This window comes from Zeugodacus cucurbitae, chromosome 2, assembly GCF_028554725.1.
Source record: "Zeugodacus cucurbitae isolate PBARC_wt_2022May chromosome 2, idZeuCucr1.2, whole genome shotgun sequence".
NCBI classification, from domain to species: domain Eukaryota; kingdom Metazoa; phylum Arthropoda; class Insecta; order Diptera; family Tephritidae; genus Zeugodacus; species Zeugodacus cucurbitae.
Genome location: NC_071667.1, coordinates 56,793,112 through 56,812,917, shown reverse-complemented (window position 1 = coordinate 56,812,917; position 19,806 = coordinate 56,793,112). Strand labels below are relative to the sequence as shown.

At 37.4% G+C, this 19,806-nt stretch overlaps 1 protein-coding gene across 1 annotated transcript; it reads left to right on the top strand.

Annotated features, from left to right (window-relative positions):
- The first annotated feature begins 888 nt into the window (after positions 1–888).
- On the top strand, positions 889–11,167 carry LOC105209564 (uncharacterized). The gene is made up of 3 exons (XM_029038551.2): positions 889–3,453; positions 6,235–6,396; positions 9,227–11,167. Exons 1-3 carry the CDS (start codon positions 1,069–1,071, stop codon positions 11,126–11,128), a joined length of 4,449 nt encoding a protein of 1,482 aa, XP_028894384.2. The 5' UTR covers positions 889–1,068; the 3' UTR covers positions 11,129–11,167.
- The last annotated feature ends 8,639 nt before the right edge of the window (positions 11,168–19,806 follow it).

Below are 19,806 nucleotides of genomic sequence, written 5' to 3'. Positions count from 1 at the left end.
AGCACGCCGCAGTGATTCGCATTATTCAACAACGGACACGCGACAGACGCGCGCCACCGTATTGCGGGCGGAACTTGAGTGAAAAAAGAAACGTTTTAAGCACTTTGCGTCAATGCGCGCACAATTGGCGAACGCGCGTTGAAAACATTAAACATCAGCCATTTATGTGTGGCATAAAGTGTTTTTTTCGAATGTGCAGCAAATTGAAATTTAAGAGATTGGCGACGGAAATTACTTGAACTGAAAGAAAAAATTGTGAAATAATAATGAACTTATATTGAAAAGATAAAATTAAGAAAAAAAAAAATTGAAAATTAAAATTTCGAAAAAGAATTTCGAAAACATAAATTTCGAAAAAATATATGAAATTAAAAAGTTTATTATATACAACATCACAAACTAAATAATAAAAGAAAAAAATTCGAAAACTACATTTTCGAAAAACACAAATTTCGAAAACATAAATTTCGAAAATAATTAAAATTTAAAAAATCGTATATCAGAAACACTTATCAAAAATTAAATAATAAAAAAATCGTGAAACTATTTTTGAAAAAAATTCGTACATAATAATTTCGAAAATAAAATTTCGAAGGTAAAATTGGAAAATAACTCATAAAAATTCTTAATGAACGCATATCAAAAATTAAATAATAAAAAAATCGCGAAACTATTTTCGAAAAAAATTCGAACATAATAATTTCGAAAATAAAATTTCGAAGGTAAAATTGGAAAACAATTCATAAAAATTCTAATAAAAAAATCGTGAAACTATTTTCGAAAAAATTCGAACATAATAATTTCGAAAATAAAATTTCGAAGGTAAAATTGGAAAATAATTCATAAAAATTCTTAATGAAGTATTCGTAAACATAATTCAACAATTTTTTTTGGAAAAAATTTATAATATTTAGTAAACTTTCTAATGAAATAAAGGAAATTCAATAAAAACAATAAATAATTATATAAAAAAATTAAATTGTATAGCTAAACTGTGTAAACTAAAAGTTAACTGAACTTCAACAAAAAGAAAACAATCTCAATTAGAAAGATAGCAAACGACTCAACATGTCTGCCACCATGAAAGTGAGCCCACCAAGTCTCAGCATATCACCGTTGAGCGCCGTAAAAGTGTCATTCCCCAGCAGCTCGCCAACTAACGGTAACAACAACAACAACGATAGCAGTAGCAACAACATAAAAAGTGTCAGTCATACCACAATGTTGCCACAAATTAAATTGCCACCAGCTTCACCGCTCTATTCACCACTTTATCCAGCCATGGATGCCATAGCATCTACACCTAATAATTATGCTAATAGCAGCAGCAACAGCAACAACAACAGCAACACAAGCAGTAGCAACGGCAATAACTGTGCGCTACTCATGTCACCGCCGCTCAGTGCACACATGTTAAGTGCCAAGACTGAGCAGGATAACTACCAAGAATCGGCAATTGTGCAACAACATCAGCTCAGCCTTCAACAGCAGCAACAACAACAACAGAGCGTTGACTTTCTTGCACCGAATTGTAATTTGAAAGCAGCTTACGGCGGCAGCAGCAGTCACAGCTATACGGACTTCACCAGCGCTGAGTTGAGCTTTCCGGATTTTTCGCTCAGTTACATGGTTGAGACGCCCACATCGGTTTATGGTAGCTGCAATAGCAACAACAACACAGTGGATTGTATAACTGGTAGTCAATGTGGCGGCAGCGGTGGCAACGCTTCGTCGACTAACGTCAGCTTTTGCTGTGCTGACAGCGATGAGGTCATGTTGCAACAGCAACAACAACAACAGCAATATAATCGACAAAAGCAGACAGCTTGCCAGGGCGGTGGTAGCAACGCCCAGGATGTGTTCCGTTTCGAGCCGGAGGATATAGCACGTTTAATATCGGCAGATTGTGAGACAAGCTGCAGCTTTGTGAACTCACCGGCAACGGTGGGTTCAGTTATGCCGCAAGGTGGCGGTTTGTCGGTGACAAATAGTTTACAAGCGTCTTTTTCGCCACGCACGCCCTACAGTCCTTACGTCACAGCGACGACTTACGCACCGTGTAGTGTGCCTCCCTCGCCGGCAATGGTGGGTGGCATTGTGCTGGCAGATGGAAATTATCAGGCGCTACAACAACAACAGCAGCACCAACAGCAAATGTCAACGGTGTTCGGTGGCGTTGAGAGCAATTGCAGTAACAGCAATAGCAGTTGCGACCTCGGTGACAGTCAAATGTTGTCGGCCGGCACTGTGACCACTGACTGTTTGAACTTGGACATCGAATACTACAACTATGATGAAATCAATTGTCAATCGAAAAATCAGTCACCCTGCTCTTCGCCACCGCTCGACCCCTGGATGACATTAAATCTAGCAGACACGATTGCGAATGCCGCAGCGGCCGAGACGGCGGCAGCGCAAGCTCAATTGAAACATTCACCGAAGCCGAGCAACACCAGCTACGCCTATCAGTCGTACGACACGCAGTACATGCCACAACTAACGCCGGAGATTAAACAAGAGTCGACGACTATTAAGTTGCCCTCGATGATGTCCACCTTTGGCACGCCTAAATATGAGTCTGTCTACAACTATGACTACGCCTTTGGGCATGAGGAGATCTCCACACAGCCACCGCAGTACCAGTGTCAGCAGCAGCAACAACAGCACCAACAGCAAATACAAGAGAAATGGCTGCCATACGGCTCCACCGCCGTGCCGGTTACTGCGGCTGTTGTACACAATTACGATCATTTGCCCGAGAACTATCAAAACTGCAATTTGTTGCATGCGGAAAAACCGAATCGTGAACACAAAATCATTTGGACCATCGACGAGTTGGACGAGATGCATGAGGAGCTCATCGATGAGCTCTGCTCGGCCAGCACCAAACAATCGAATCACATGAGCGGCGATGAGGATGTCGATGTGGACATTGCTGGCTATTTCGAAGAGGAGAACTCACTCGACTTCGCCCTGCAGGCGGCGAGCAGCGAACGTGCATTTGATGATGTAAATGAGGATGATAACGATTCTGTGTTTCACATTAGCGACTGCGCCGGCATCAACTCAAACACCAACAATAAAAATCAATTAGAACAACAGCCGGCACGTCGTCGTCGCCGTTACACTTCACCGGGCGTTGAAAAGAAATCAACTTGCCATACGAGTTATGATGCACACGCTCGTGGCGCTGTGGCGCAACAAGACTTAGAACAAATGGATGCCTACATCGATGAGCCGCAAATATGCCGTTGGACCGATTGTAATGAGGAATTTCCCAACCAAGCTGAATTTGTGGCGCATATCGAGAAACGTCATGTGGACGCGAAAAAGCGTGAAGATTTCTCCTGCTTTTGGTTGGACTGTCCACGTCGCTATAAGCCCTTCAATGCGCGCTACAAGCTCTTGATACACATGCGTGTGCACAGTGGCGAGAAGCCGAACAAATGTCCGGTAAGTTGAATTTGTTGTTTTTAGTTACCCGAAATAAGCAAGAGAGAAAAAAGTTGATGAACTGTTATAGGGGCTACATATGGTTCCTCATTAATTGCGAAATAGTATGTCTTAAGGTGCTGAGAAATAAGTTATAGAACCATCCTATAGACTGTATACAGATTTTGTCTTTCAAGAGTCAACTTCTGGTTTCAGCACCATTGCATGTATTCTAGTCTCAATTGAACGAATGAAATAGAGGTCTGAGAAAGAGGCGAAGCTTTCCGTTTTAGCAGGCACTGTCAATCACAGTCTTTTAGACCATTATTGTGATTTACAACTTTATAATTTTTAAATCGACAGACCTTTAACTATCTGGTAAATATTCACATATCCCAACCTTACTAAGCACATCTCTTTAATGAGTCCAGCATAGACCAGTTGTTTGTTCGATTCGCCATTCTTGAAGTTTGTGTCGAATCTAAAGCAACTCAGGAAATTTTTTCAGTGAGATTATATCGCATCGTGTTTTGTGGTGCATATCACTATAGCAGAACGTTAACTCTTACAGTCTGATAGATCTCTTGAAGAATATGTATTAGTCTCATTTTAGACTAAAACTCTAGAGTTATCATGTATATTGGAGAACGTTGGCTATAACATAGCGATAATCAAATTAAATGATGAACTTATATCGATAAGTGCTGGACATTAAGGCAAAATTGCAAAAAATTGACTTAGTATGTTTCAATAAAAATCCATGAAAATTAATCAAATATATTTTATGTGTTTTGTAAAGCATTGAAGTAATTAAATTTGTATATATGGAATACACATGTTTGTACATAAATATTTACATTATAAAGTCTATCCAGCCTTTGGTGTATTGATGACAAGTCAAGATGTTGGCAATGGACTTGGGACCTGTGCACTGAGCACCGAACACCGAACACTCAAATGCACAGCTGTGAGTTTGTTTGAAGCAAATGAAGTTGCATGCAACATATACACACAGGCACAAACACATATACGTGCTCCACGCAGCAATCGGTCTCACATGCGACTCTGCTTATGTTGCACTTGTGTTGTTGCTATTTTTAGAAAATGTAATGCATGTATGGAGGAACGTTTGTTTATGTTAAAGAGTTTAAAATAATAAAGGGGAAATGTACGGTGAGCATAAAAAACGAGTTGAAAGGGCATTTTTATGTGCACGTGTGAATTGAATAATACGAAACATTAGGGTGGTGCTTAAAAGTGATGAAGAAATTAAAAAAAAAAATTATATTTCATTTAATTTTAGACCACTGATGTCAAGAAAATATAATTAAAAATAGTGAAAGTTATTAAATATCAATTGTGTAAGGTTGTAAATGACTAAGGTGTGGTGACTTAAGGGGTTATATACAGAATATTTTGATTTTTCAAAAAATCAAAAAATTTTGTCAAAAAAATTAAAAAGTTTTCTTAGAGAAAATTCTGGAAATATATATATTATAATTTCCAAAGTTATAGCTGCCTGTTTTGACCCAGTTTCAAAAAAAGATCCTTGCGGTGACAATCATAAGTCCTTGGAGATTCATCTAAAATCAATCGGATAAAAAAAATATGGATAATCCTGGGCCTGATCTAAGGTTTTTTTTTTTTGTTTCAAAAGTTAACAAAATGGCGACCTCAGGAAATTTTTTTCTAGATTTTCGGAAAAAAATCTACAGTTAATTGGTATTAAAAAATCGAAATTTTTGAAAAAAAAAATCTTTGGTTCAGGCCTGAGTTTATTATGCATTCTAAAAGCTGTAGAAATTTCATTAAAATCTACCGAGCGGTTTTCCTGACTACCCCTAACCCCTTAAGCGCTCCATTAGTTCAGAATACTCTCAATAAAAGAGATAATTATTTTTTTTATAACTATAACGAGCTTAACTAGAAATATATCTATGATTGTGCTATCATCGATTGCAACATTTCAATGAAATTGTAGAAAAAATATATTTTTTTTATTTTTTTTTCATTTTTGTCAGTTTATGACCCACCCTAATGCTATATATACCGCCATACCTTCAATTTCATTTGTTTATTTTCGAAACAAATACTCCTCACTCCGCACATAAAGGTATTTGTACTGCCTGCCGCTTGCGCTAACGACGCCGCATACAACGGTTGTTTATTGAATAACAGTATCCACTGTTGAAGCAATAAAAATGACACATGCCATTTTATATTTCGTCATAGACGAACGTGAAAGGATTATTATTAAAAGAAATATTCAAATTGGAGTGAGAGAAATGAGAAATGCAAAAACAGGCGAAATAAAAATTCTATAGCTGTCAGCCAAGCAATTTGCATGCGCCACAAATGTTACAAGGACATTTGTTCTGTGATCTCAATCCATTTCGTCAGGCGTACTGCCAAAGGCTGCCAGCGGTTTGAGCGTTTTTCATTATAAAAGAGACATAAAAACGAAATAAACAAATATTAACGGTCCATTTTTGCTGCTTATGGCTGCTGGCGTTTTGCTTGCCAGCGCCTTATACTATGCAAAGGATATAGTTGTATATATATAGATATATGAGCATATGTAGACGACTAATGCAATGGATATGAAATGCCGTTATATACGCAGTGTACAGTTGCATTTACGCGCACCATTAAGATACGTCTGGTAAATGAACTCAGATGCTGTCGCACAGGTGTGCTGAGATATTTAAAAAATCTGTTCTTTTAAGTTTTTTATAATTTTTAAGATTTATTCTTAAATTTTTTTATTAATTTATTTTCTTTAATTTTTCTCCTCTTTCACAGTTCCCCACTTGCAACAAGGCATTCTCACGTTTGGAAAATTTGAAAATTCATCAGCGCTCTCACACCGGCGAACGTCCGTACGGCTGCCAATATAGCGGTTGCCTGAAAGCTTTCAGCAATAGTTCGGATCGTGCCAAGCATCAGCGTACACACTATGATACGGTGAGTGGAAGTGATAAAGCACTCTATATACTAATTCTGAATGAATAGGGATTTTAAGCGAACTGTTAATAGATTTAGGATTCAGAGTCAAAATAAAACTATCTTAAAGAGCTTTGAAGGGTCAATAAACTTCAGAAAATTAATCGCTAGAAAATTTTATTATCAGTCCACTTAGTCAAAAAATTTATAAGTTCAATGTAGAAGGACACATAGTGAAAAAATAATTGTGCGCCTAGAGGTATGCTACAGATTTTTGAAAACAATCTCTTGCCTTAATTTTTTAAATGTATTTAACATGAACGGATGTTCATATGATATAGCCGCTTAAATAGTAGGTTTGAGGTAACTCTCGTGCATTTCTGGCCTTACGTAATTCAATAATTTACTTCAGAACCGTATTTAAAAATAAATTTTCAATATTTTCATAATTTTTGAAAGTTAAAGTAGGTGCCGTCATGCCATAAATAACCTTGCTAACTTTAATTGCATGTTCTAACTACTTGGAACTGCTTTCGCTGCCACTTTTGTATTACGCAGTTACTTGCAACATGTTGAAAGCTTTTAGACAAAATGTTGCGAGCACCAAAAATGCACGCTTTGCTGTTAAAATGCTTTGCTACAAATTAAGTCAAGTCGCCGTGGCTGTTGCACCATTGACCTATCAACAACATATGCTTTATTGCAAAATTCATCAGCTAAGCTAATAGGAAACAACAACAACAACAAGATGCACTCGAACGCACAAAGTATGCAATGCAAGAAGGCAACAACAACAACAACAAGAGCGCACGCTGCAAGTCTGTCGGAAAGCCACAGCAAAGGGGTATAAAGCGTCACTGTGGCAGCCCTATGCGTGTGCGGTAGTATTAGTAGCACTAAGTCCTGTGTATGCAGCAAATACTAAGTAATTGCTGTGGCAGCATTACAAAGCAAGTGTGTGTGTATGTGTGGAGGGCAGTAAAGTCAAAAATGTATATACATACATATATGCGTTATATGTATTGCTGGCCAGCGCACAAAGTGAATTTCAGTGGCAGCATATGTGTTTGTTGTTGTTGCAAGCATACTGCTTTTGTTGGTTAGTTAGAAGTTTGGCTGTTTATTTGATTTATCGCTTCAACATGCAACTGCATGCAACGACAGACTGCACCCACAAACACATACTATGCTTGAGTGTGTGTGTGGCTTTGCAGCAGTTAAATGCTGCCGACTTGAGAGCCACAAAATGGCAACAACAAACATGAAATTATTAGCAATATCGAGGACAAGCGCCGCCATGGCAATGGCAAGAGAAATAGCACTAGCTACAACAACAATAATAATACAACAACAACTAGTGCACAACAATATCACCGAGTAGCTGCTTGTAAATAGCAATAATACCCATACAATATGCATAAAAGGGCACAGGCAAACTGCATGCGTGCCACAAGCAAACACACACGCGCACATAGACACTTACATACAGTTATGTTTATATTCTCAACTGGTTGTTGGTTGCTTGGCGCTGCCACTGCCGCTTGCAACATTTCGAAGAAAGCGAAATTTGCGCTCGGTGTCTACCAGTCAGCAGTGAGTGCAACATGTCGTGTGGCAGCTTTATGCATGTTACCGCAAATGCTTTCAAATGCATGTATTAAATGATTTACGTTTTGCTGAAGTTCGCTATGATTGTTTTTGCCCCGTTTTGCCTGCATTATTACGGTGTTGTTGTCGTTTTTGTTGTTGCGTGTAACTAGCTGTAGCTGGTAGCTGTTTGCCGCTTTGTTGGTCGCATTCGCGTACGACAGTGGCATTATGAGTTACTATGCTTTTGAGTTGCTGCTTTATGAAATTTATCGTTGTTGTTGTTGTTGCTGTGACCGTAGTGACCGCTTTTAGTGCTGCGTACAGCTGCTGCACACCTCTAATACGATGGCATTCTAAAGGCAAATTGGTTTTCGAAATTTTGGAAACTCAGATTCTGTGGTGTTGCCTACATTTAGGCGCATATATGAAATCTGTGAATTATGTATATGTTTATATTTGAGATTTTTTTAAATAATTAAATCAATTAAAAACATGTGGAAATGTCAGAAAAAATATATTTTTTGCTTTAACATTAATTATATGATTATCGAATAATAAAGAAGGGTGGCAATATCGTCTAAGAATATAATTATGCTCCACAGTTCGACATTATATGTAGTAATGCAAATTATTTTATTCAATTTATTCAACTTGTTGTTTATTTTGAAATAAATTTTAATTAATATTAGGTGGCAACTCTAAAATATTTACATACATTTCAGTATATTTATAATTTAAGGTTATGCTAATTATATATGTACATATGCATGAGTGGCAACTCTGTAATATTTATTTATTTCGAAAAAAAATTGTAAGCGAAATTACACACAACTGGCAACTCTATTATTATTATTTTTTTTTAATTTTAAAAATTATTATTATTGCATTAACATAAATGTAGAAAATATTTTTATTTTAATTATTTTGCAAGAACTTTATTTTTTTGTTATGTAAAATACAGCTGGCAACCCTTTTAAATTTTTTTTAGCTGTAAATTAAATGTTTTGTGTTACAATAATTAATAATTCTATCGGTTTTTTTTATTGTAATAAATATACATTTTTATGTTGATCTAAATATATTTATTTATTATCATCATCTGGCAACTCTGCGCAAATTTTGAATTTTAATTTTTATATTATTTACATATTAAATTGGCAACCGATATTTAACAGTTTTCAATAAATTCAATTTTATATATTTCTTAAATTCACATATGTGGCAACTCTTTTTAACTTTCATTATTTCTTTTTCATTACAGAAACCCTACGCCTGTCAATTGGCCGGCTGCACGAAACGCTACACCGATCCATCGAGCCTGCGTAAGCATGTGAAAAATCACGCGCTTCGCAATGCCAACGGCCATTTGGGACGACGAAAGTCAGCGAGCGCGGCAAGTGCCAGCAGTGGCAACAAAAAAGTCAACAACAACAACAATGGCCAACTGGCAACAGCAAAAATGCGCCGCCACTCGGAATCATCACTGGCGCATGCAACAACAGTGCAAATAGCCAGCGGCGCGACATTAGAGGCGCAAATAGCAACAACAACAACAAATGTTGCAACATTACCAACAACAACAACAACAACGGTGGCAACAAAAGCATTAGCGCAAACGACACTAATTGGCAGCAAATTAATGAATAATACACAGAGTCAGTGTCAGAGTCAGCAGTCAATGCAACAGTACACACAAACACGACAGCAGCGCAGCAATAGTTGCAGTGAGATGTCAACACATTACAACAATGGCAAGAACAACATGAACAATAAGCTCTCTCATTATGATAATCACGATGAGTTAATGACAGCAACAACTCAAGCGACAACAACAACAGCAATTGCTGTGCAGCCTACCCAACTATTGGCAGGCGCAATGTCAACATCAACACCAACAACAACAACAACAACAGCGGCGACGACGCCCATGTACAAGGCATCAACAGCCATGTCATATACGATGCGGCAACATGCCAATAATGCGTTGAGTATCAACAGCAACAGCGGCAACATGGCCGCATTATTTGTTGCCACGACTAATACCAGCGGTGGCAAACACAACAACAACAACAACAACAACAACAACAACCACAACACCGTTGGCAATGCGAAACAACACGAGTACACCACAAATGGTAGCAAAAGCAATTCGATGAACTTTAATGAGTTGTCAAATTGCATTGTAACCATCGAACACAATCAAAATGAGAATTCAATTGATTGCAGTGACGACAACAACAGCAACAGCAACAGTGACAACAATGAAGCCATTAACAAGTCCACGGGCGCTGGGCATGTGGCATATGGCATGCGACGCCACGACACACAGGAAATGGATACGATGAGTGTGTGCAGCAACAACAGCAACAGCAGTGGCAGTAGCAACAACAACAATAGCCACTGCAGTTGTAGCAGCAATAATGAACATATCAATCAATTAAAAGAACTTGGTCAATTTTTGGTATTAAGCCCAAAGGCCACGAACAACGACTGTAGCAACACAGTCGACGACGACGACGCCAACAAACAGTCAATAACGTGTGCAACAACAGCGCATACCGTTGCATGGCATACACCAACTAATTGCAACAAATATATGGTTCATACAAATACCGCTAATATAACGGCTATTAGCAACATTAGCGCGGATATGACGCAATCCACAGCGGTGAAGGCACGCACAGCTGCAACGTCGACGGCAGCAGTGGCAGCAACAGCGACAGCGTGTAAGCATATTAACAGCAATGCCACCACCATCACCATCACCACACCACCGCGGGCACCATTGGAGGAGTTCGTCTCGTTCGAGTATGTGAAACGCATGTTGGCCGACACATTCGAGCAGGAGGCGGCCGATATCGGCGATAGTCCCAGCGGTAATGATACGTATGCGGCAGCCAATAAACAGCCGACAATGAAGGCCGCAAATAATGTGGCTGTCGAAGGCGCTGTCGCCGGCGACGCGGCACAAGCCATTAGCGCAAATAAACAATGCAGCAACGCTGTAGCGCAAACAGCTAATGGACAAAATGCCGACGTGGCTGAAAGCACTTGTGCCAATAGCAACAACAACAACAAAAACAACAGCAGCAACAGTGCTGCCAATGCCGGATCGGATTATGCAAATAATTTCGAAATGGATTATTTGCAGAGTTTCATGTAGTGCCGACGCGTGTGCTTTGCTCACACACATACACACACAGAGAGACTCACGAGTACCCATTTTGTTTGTTGTTTGTGTGTTGCACTAGCTGCATTCGTGGCACAATCAATTTGGTAGCAGCAGCAGCAACTTATATTAGCCTCAGCGGCAGCAATACAGGCGTTGGCTGCCTATATAAGCCTATTTCAAACTAATTTTAATTAATTCGCCGCTGCCATATAACGGTATTTTCTTCTGCAGGCAGCTTTTAGTTTAGCATAGTGAAAGTAAGCGCACATTTACACTATTAAGTTGTTCATATTTGCATTTGATCAACACTACAGTTCACACCAAAGACATAATTCGTATACCAAGTAAACGCTATATACTCTTAGTAAATAAGTATATTTAGTAGGTTTTATATGCTTCCAAAGATCTCAAATTATTTGAGTTTTTAGCAATTTAAGCGTATATTTTTTATTATGCTAGTTGAAGATTTTTGATATTTTTTTATATATAAAAAAAATTAAAAACAATATATATATTTTAATTAATATAAAGATTAGTTATATATAATCCTTACCAAATGAAAATCGTTCCAAAGCTTTAAAAAATAATTTTAATATATAATTTAATTAATTATAAGTGTAAAACAGAGTTTTTTACTCAGCCCAAGGCCAACGCTTCCAGTTCTATTATATAATTTATGTATAAAACCTAGTATTTTTAGGATATGGCTTCGAATTATACACTAGTTTGTATGCTTATATCACAAAAATAATAAAAAATTTTAAACTTTTTCTGTATATAAATGCTTTGCTAAAATACAACTAGTTCTATAAATCTAAAATTATAATATCATAAAATAAGTAAAAAGAAAATTACAAAATTAAGCCATCATTTTAGAAAACTAAAAAAAAAATAATCTGAAAATGATAATTGATTTCAAAAAGTCGGTACTTAAATTGTAATGACAAGCCTTTTTACAATTTTTGTGATGAAAAGTAATTTTTAGAAATATATTTTTTAAAGTTTAAACTAAATTTTAAAATTAGCAAAAATTAAAAAAAAAATCTTAATATTTGCTACAAAACTTTGGCACACTTAACCCAGTTATTCTTTATAATATTGTGCAAAATGAAATTCCACTGAAATTTTTCATCAATATTTATATTTTAAATCTAAATTTAGTTCATAGAGTTTCCTAGTATAATTTTATTTAGTATGTCCAATTTATTTACAAATTTTTATGCTTCCCTTTGATATTGAAAAACAAAACACATAAATTTGGTGATTAAAGCGTCTTCCCTTTGCTGAGGTTTAAGTTTTATTTTAACATATAAGAAATAGTTAATATTTTTATAAACGTAGTTAAATACATATATTTAGTATACTTTTGAAACTAAGTTATATGACATTTATATTATTAAAATTTTATTTAATTGTTTGCAATAAATAAAGACAATTGTTTTAAAATTTAAATATTTTATATGCTTTTATTTCCTAACAAAAAACTGTTTGGTCAAAAACAAACAATTTAAAAATTTTCAAGGGTTTTCGAAATGGTATTGCATCCATCGTCTGCAAGTTCTATCATATTTTCAGGGTAAGAAAGACAATACAAAATTCTTTGAAATGGGCTATTTATTTTTCATAGTTTTTATGGTTATGAAAGTATAGTCTCGTCTCTGGAATGTATGCAACGGAAGGAGAACGTTAAGTCAGTAATCTTCTGAAAAGTGAACAGAGTTGATACGGTCGTCGAACAGTTTCAGAGATATCTGAGTAAACTTCAATGTATAGTAGCATGGAGTTATTTCTCTTTCGCACCCTGTCATACAGTATGTAAATGACGGATATTGGATAATGACCACGCCTACTCCTCATACGAAGGCTTGTTGGACATACACACATACAGTATAACACAATTTTGAATTCAATCTGATTTTTTTACTGTACAATGTATAAATGAAACACCAATAAAGATATTTGAACTAATACTGTTTAGGAGGTATGTCATATATGTGATTGTCGTTGAAACCGTTTAGTCGGTTATAGCCGAATCGATGGTAGCGCGCCACTTTTCACTTTCCTTCGCAGTTCGGCGCCAGTTGGAGATCCCAAGTGTAACCAGGTCGCTCTCTACCTGGTCCCTCCAATGGAGTGGAGGCCTTCCCTTCCTCGGCTTTCTCCGTCGGGTACTGCATAAAACACTTTCAGAGCTGGAGTGTTTTCGTCCATTCGGACAACATGCCCTAGCCAGCGTAGCCGCTGTCTTTTTATTCGCTGAACTATGTCAATGTCGTCGTATAACTTGTACAGTTCATTATTCCATCGTCTGCGGTATTCGCCGTTGCCAATGTTCTGAGGACCATATATCTTGCGCAAAATTTTCCTCTCGAAAACTCCTAGGGTCGTCTCATCTGATGTTGACATCGTCCAAGCTTCTGCACCATAAAGCAGGACGGGGGTGTCTCATCTGAGGGCTTTCTTCGATTTTTCATTGGTACTTCGATTTTATGTGGTGGGTCCCTAACCCTACGCACAACCGTAGAAGCGATTTCGTCTTCTCACTTTAGCTCGCCTTCAAACGGATGTATGTTAGCTACCCAGAGGATACTTGGTCTAAAACCGGAAGTCGTGAGCTGCTTGAATCATGTGGAAAATAATCGTTTCTGGCCACTCCCAAGTGAATGAAATACGTAAAGGACCAAAAATCGAGTAAACTTTTCGATTAACTTTTCGATTAACTTTTTTTAATCGTCCATGCTTCGTTACCATACAGAAGAACGGATATTATGAGCTACTTGTAGAGTGTTAGTTTAGCCTTTCGAGAGAGGGCTCCTAATTGCTTTCTTATGAGCACAGATAGCCGCAAAAGATTGTCGTCGACAAAGGCAAGTAGCTGGACACAGTGGTAAAACATTTTACCCGACCGATGAACACCTGTTCTACGTAAAATAATCTCCTTGATAAAGTTGGAGAGGTCACAATATAAAGGGTCGTCTTGACCGAAACCTCGTCGATAGCAAAGCTTCGGATAAATGATGGCGCTGTGGTTGCTGTGTGTTGCTGGACGTCATTCTGTAAAGGCGTATAAATTTTAAGATATACCAAGCTCAGATAATGCAGCATATACACGATCCCTTATCGGGATATCAAAAGCTGTATCGTAATCGGCAAAGAGATGGCTCGTCTCGATTTCATATTCTCGTGTCCAGGAATTGGAAACCTTGTACACACTGTGTACCATGAATCTTCGACACATTTGTTACCTGAATGAATTCATCAAAAATATATGTATATATTAAAATTGGGAAGGACCTCTCCGAGCCGTTCGATACCAAACGAGGTTTCAGACAAGGTGACTGGATAAAATAATACCAGGTGCAGAGCTAAATAGAGAAGATACAATCTTCTATAAGAGTGTACAGCTCCTGGCGTACACCGATGATATCGATATCATTGGAAACAACACCCGCGCCGTTAGTTCTGATTTTTACAGACTGGATAGGGAAGCGATGCGCATGGGTCATTAAGTAAACAGTCAGCGCATTCGCGTCTTGGCTCTCACGTCACTGTTGACAGTCATAACTTTGAAGTTGTAGATAATTTAGTTACCTGGGAGCCAGCATCAACAACACGAACAAACTCAACCTCGAAATCCAACGCAGAATAACTCTTGCCAACAGGTGCTACTTTGGACTGAATAGGCAATTGAACAGTAAAGTCCTTTCTCGGCGATCCAAAATCAAACTCTACAAGTCGCTTATCATTCCCGTTCTGCTTTATGGTGCAGAATCTTGGACGATATCAACATCATATGAGACGACACTAGGAGTTTTCGAGAGGAAAATTTTTCACAAGATTTATGGTCCTCAGAACATTGGCAACGGCGAATACCGCAGACGATGGAACGATGAGCTGTACGAGTTATACGACGACATTGACATAGTTCAGCGAATAAAAAGACAGCGGCTACGCTGGCTAGGTCATGTTCTCCGAATGGACGAAAACACTCCAGCCCTGAAAGTGTTCGATGCAGTACCCGCCGGAGGAAGCCGAGGAAACGGAAGGCCTCCACTTCGTTGGAGGGACCAAGTGGAGAGCGACTTGGTTACACTTGGGATCTCCAACTGGCGCCGAACTGCGAAGGAAAGAGAGAAGTGACGCACTATCGTCGATTTGGTAATAACCGGCTAAACGATTGCAACGCCAATCATATACACATATATATTAAAGAAAAATAAAAGCAATTGATATATGACTTTCCCAATACCAAAGCACTCTTCATTTACGCGCAATTACTGCTCTACATCAACTGCAATAACGTAATTTATCCAAACAATGCCAATTACTACTGTTTATAATACATTGCTATGTTGTTGCACACACACAAACACAATTAAGTTGAAGCGCACACGTAGACAAACAGATAAAGGCCACACGAAATGACTGCAATAAAACAATTTGTTAAAAATTTAATTAACCGAAAAATAAGTTTACAGCTAGTTGGGCAGAGAAGAAACAATAAAAAAATAAAAACAACAACAACAATGCAAATTACGGTACAGTAGCCGAAGAAATGTGCTGGTTGCGCAAACAAAAACATAAATCAGGCGTGAGCAACGGCTCATGAAAGCGGGACTAACGCATGCACTTTCCAATAGCACACACTCACATATTCATACATCCATATGTGAATATGTATATGTAGAGACACATGTGTGAGTGCCGAAAAGTTTGGAGAGCGCCGCCACACGTGAGGCAACAACTTTTAATGCTTAACTACAAGCGCAGTTTGTTGCACAAGTGCAGAGGGCACACTCATATGCACCGTCTGCCAGTGTCAAGGAGCTGCCTTGAAAACGTCTTCCCTGCTGGTGCGTTGTAGGGCTGATGAGGTTGGTCGGGGGTACCGCTGTAACGCCAACAGTGGCATTGGAGCACATAATTCATGCGCAAATTAAGTTTCAACTTTTGCCACCAATTTATTTATACGTTGCAACAACAACAACTCGCTTTGTTGTTATTTTGCGTTGTTTGTTGTGGCTGGTGAACGACGCTTTGCACTTTGCTCGTTAGGGCAGACATACTTACACATATATACATGAAGCACATATGCAACATCAAGCACAACGACAACAACAACAATTTTCAATAAGCGCTTGTTCTCGTAATAACAATATCACACGCATGTTGGCTGCACTAACAACGACAATAACAACAACAATGAACCACATTCGATACAATAAATTAGATTTTCTTGTATATTTCGTGGCCACTTGCTAACTACAACAACAAAAACAGTAGCACAAGAAAGTTATAATGTGTTGGCACTGAGTTTTTCTTAAGAATGTAATGAAAATGTTACTTGCAGCAAGCAGGCAAGTGACAGGTTGTTGTTGCAAGTAAGTGCATTTCTGTCTGTATATGTATATGTGTGAGTGCATCTAAGAATGTGTGGCATAAACACATTAGTTCTAATGATGATTTAACAGCAGCTGGCAATCATAAAAGAGAGTGATGTCATACTGTCTGCAATGCCAGTACGAAAATACAAGAATTTTTGCGATCCCACTAACTGAAGTTGAGATAGCCGTTGGCAGTTCGAAAATGTCGATAAATGTTGTAACTCAACACGAATGAAAGGGAAATAAATTTCTTCCCATATAATTGATTAATGACGCAAAGAAGAAGTGAAGCTACCAGGAAACTTTTCTGCAGAAATTCCAAAACTTTAATCTTTATTTCCAGCAATCACTGCACTTGCTACGGCATAGTTCAGCTAATCACCTCAAACTAATTTTTATAGTTGCTTTTTTTATTTTAATGCTTAGAATTTCCAAGAGGTACAGATGTCAAACGAGCTGTCAAAATGAAGACCTGTCATTTATATAATATAAACTTGGCAAATTGCATATGAAATGACTTGTAATGAAACAACATTTAGGAATTTAGGAATAGTAGAAATTCATTCCGAAAATTCCCCTCTGTGAGAGTGAGAAGCCCTATTGATACAGTCGATTTTCATTCGCATTTATTGAAGTGAATTTTTCACCAGCAAAATCATACTCTGTAGACAGGAACAGGTAAATACTACATTTAGTGCCAGATCGAAACTATAACATGAATGCCTAGGAACCTCACCAAAAAGATCACGGAGCTTCTGTCGAGTCACTATGGATGTGTGTTGTCTGGCGTTGTCCTAATGGAATCCAATTTCTCTTCTATTGACCAAAACTGAGCGCTTCTGAGCGGTTGTTTTCATCAGACGGTCTAATTGATGACAGTTCGGGTCCGAAATCAAGGGTGGCAGCTCATCGCACCAAACATCTATCAAAACCTTCATTACCACCAATTCTGGCTGGGCCACCGTTTGGTGCATCTTTGATATCAAAAATACAGGAACGAACTCGACGGAACTCAATTTGCGCTGGATTAGCTGTTACAGTATCAGGACTATACAATCTTATTTTCAGCCGTCTGGGTTGCGTTTACACTTTTATCGAACAATACTGTGTCAAGCAACTACAAAACTATCTAAGATTTTTTAGTGCGAAATTTTATCTTTATAAAGCCATATAGTGTAACTTGATCACCATTACAAGCGAGAAACAAACTACTAAAGCCATATATTGGAAAGAAAATGGATTTATTTTTGGAAACAGTTTGTAGACCTTTCATATGAATAATAAATCTTAATTTGTAATCTTTTTTACACCAGTTAAGGCTAACACTTTTCCAGCAACACATAAAAAACACGTTTTTATTGCATATTCTTTGGTGGAAAATGTACAAATTTGGCGAATAAAAATAAAAGGTTTTCGTTTGTCGCTTTATGTTTGCCTACCAATTCAATAGAATTGCCGATAATCACTGTCAAAGTAACCATTGATGACAACTATTTTCGTTGATGTAGCTCTAATTGAATTTACAAAAAAATAAAATGAAAAAAAGTTAAGAAAATAAAAATGTGAAACACCCACTTTTTGGTAGTAATTACAACATATTTATTAACGAAAATATTTCTGCTCCACATATACATATTACAAGCAAATACGTTGAATTATATGAATTACAGCTGCGTATGAAATAAAAATGGCCGACAGTGTTTATGTGCAGCATTGCATATGCGCAGTTTTATATTAAATGAAAAACTTCGGGTGCGACATGGCGTATGTGAAACCTTTTGCTTGTCGAACTTTTATATTTTTTAATTGTTTCGTATAAATACATTTATATTTACATTTTACCTTTGATTACAAATTGGTAATATTGCATTACATATGAGCATAATTTAATTTCATGGCGGTTGCGTTGAGAGACAGAGTGGAATATATAACAAATTTTCAAAACTCAGTATCTGTCAAAACTGGTACTCACATAGCAGTGAGTAGTCGTTTCGGACAGATGTTGAAAAGAAGGAGGAAGAAGGAAGGCAAGAATTTCCTCTGAAAATTGAATACTTACATCTTGGTAGAAAACTATTGAGATGATTAGCGTTATACTAGCGATAAAGGCAATTTATCCAAAATTTAGACCGCTATAGTTATGATAATTTCAGAGGTTCTAGACCTGAGAGGTTCTGGGGTTGTGCAGAAACGATTATACATACGTTCAATGAAAGCGAAGTAAGCATTGGAAATGGGAATTGTAGGAGCTAAAGAGCTATTAGGAGGACGTTCTCAAGCAGCTAGAAATTAATGGCGAACTATTTCCTCGATCAATCGATGGAACTTTGTATAACCTGTTAAAACTGATATATCACTCAAACCTCTAAAATTGACAAATTATTCATAGAAACCGACAGTTGATGAACTTAACCCTCTCATTCCCGAATTAAAATGGGCGGAGGTAACATTTTTTTAGAACAGATATATATTAGTCTTGACTCAAATATGAAGTTTATCCTAGTTCATTAGTTACAAGATGTTGCCTATAATAAATATATATATAAATATATTTAAAAATAAATTCTTAATTTTTTTCACGATTTCCAAATCAACGTTGATTTAAGCAGCTGATGATTGAAAACACCGCTGGTCAAAAAAATTTAAATAACGACATTTGGAAGCCGATAAGTACAATGTTGCCTATAGGCAACACTGGGCATGAAAGGGTTAACTTAAATCTGAAACAGGAGGAAGACATTTTTACTAAAAATTCATTTCGTGTAAAAGAAGACCCCAAAAATTGGTATTCATCAAGGACAGACTAAAAATAAATCTGGATGTTCGACCATGAGTTCGCAGGAATATTACCATATATTCGAATATAGTCTACTTCTATCGAAATATCGCTTGTTCTAACAGTGCTTGGTGTGCTGACTCCCGAAATATATCTGATTTGTGTTCTTTCATTATTTTCAATACTTGTTTTATATTAAAATTCCATAGTGAAGCCTTGGCCCAACATATCCAGCTATCATTTCCATCAATATCTGCCTGTATAGGCGTGTGTATGTGTGCGCCTACAATCATGTGTTCTGACTGTGAATCATTTTATAAATAAATACTTTATAAACAGTTTTATTTCGGTGTGAATTCAGCGCTTTTTGTATGCAGCTTGTGTGTTTCGTTTGTATTGCCACAAGTGTTTACTCACACATATATATTTACATAAACACAACGGTGGGCATGTGCGGGGCTTTTGAGTACTTGCAATCGTTTCATCGGTGTATAACTAGGACGCACGGA

Excerpts from the sequence above, each read along its gene's own strand:
- LOC105209564 (XM_029038551.2), top strand. The coding sequence starts at position 1,069 with ATGTCTGCCACCATGAAAGTGAGCCCACCAAGTCTCAGCATATCACCG. Across the intron at positions 3,454-6,234 it reads AGAAGCCGAACAAATGTCCG|TTCCCCACTTGCAACAAGGC; the intron begins GTAAGTTGAATT and ends CCTCTTTCACAG. Across the intron at positions 6,397-9,226 it reads AGCGTACACACTATGATACG|AAACCCTACGCCTGTCAATT; the intron begins GTGAGTGGAAGT and ends TTTTCATTACAG.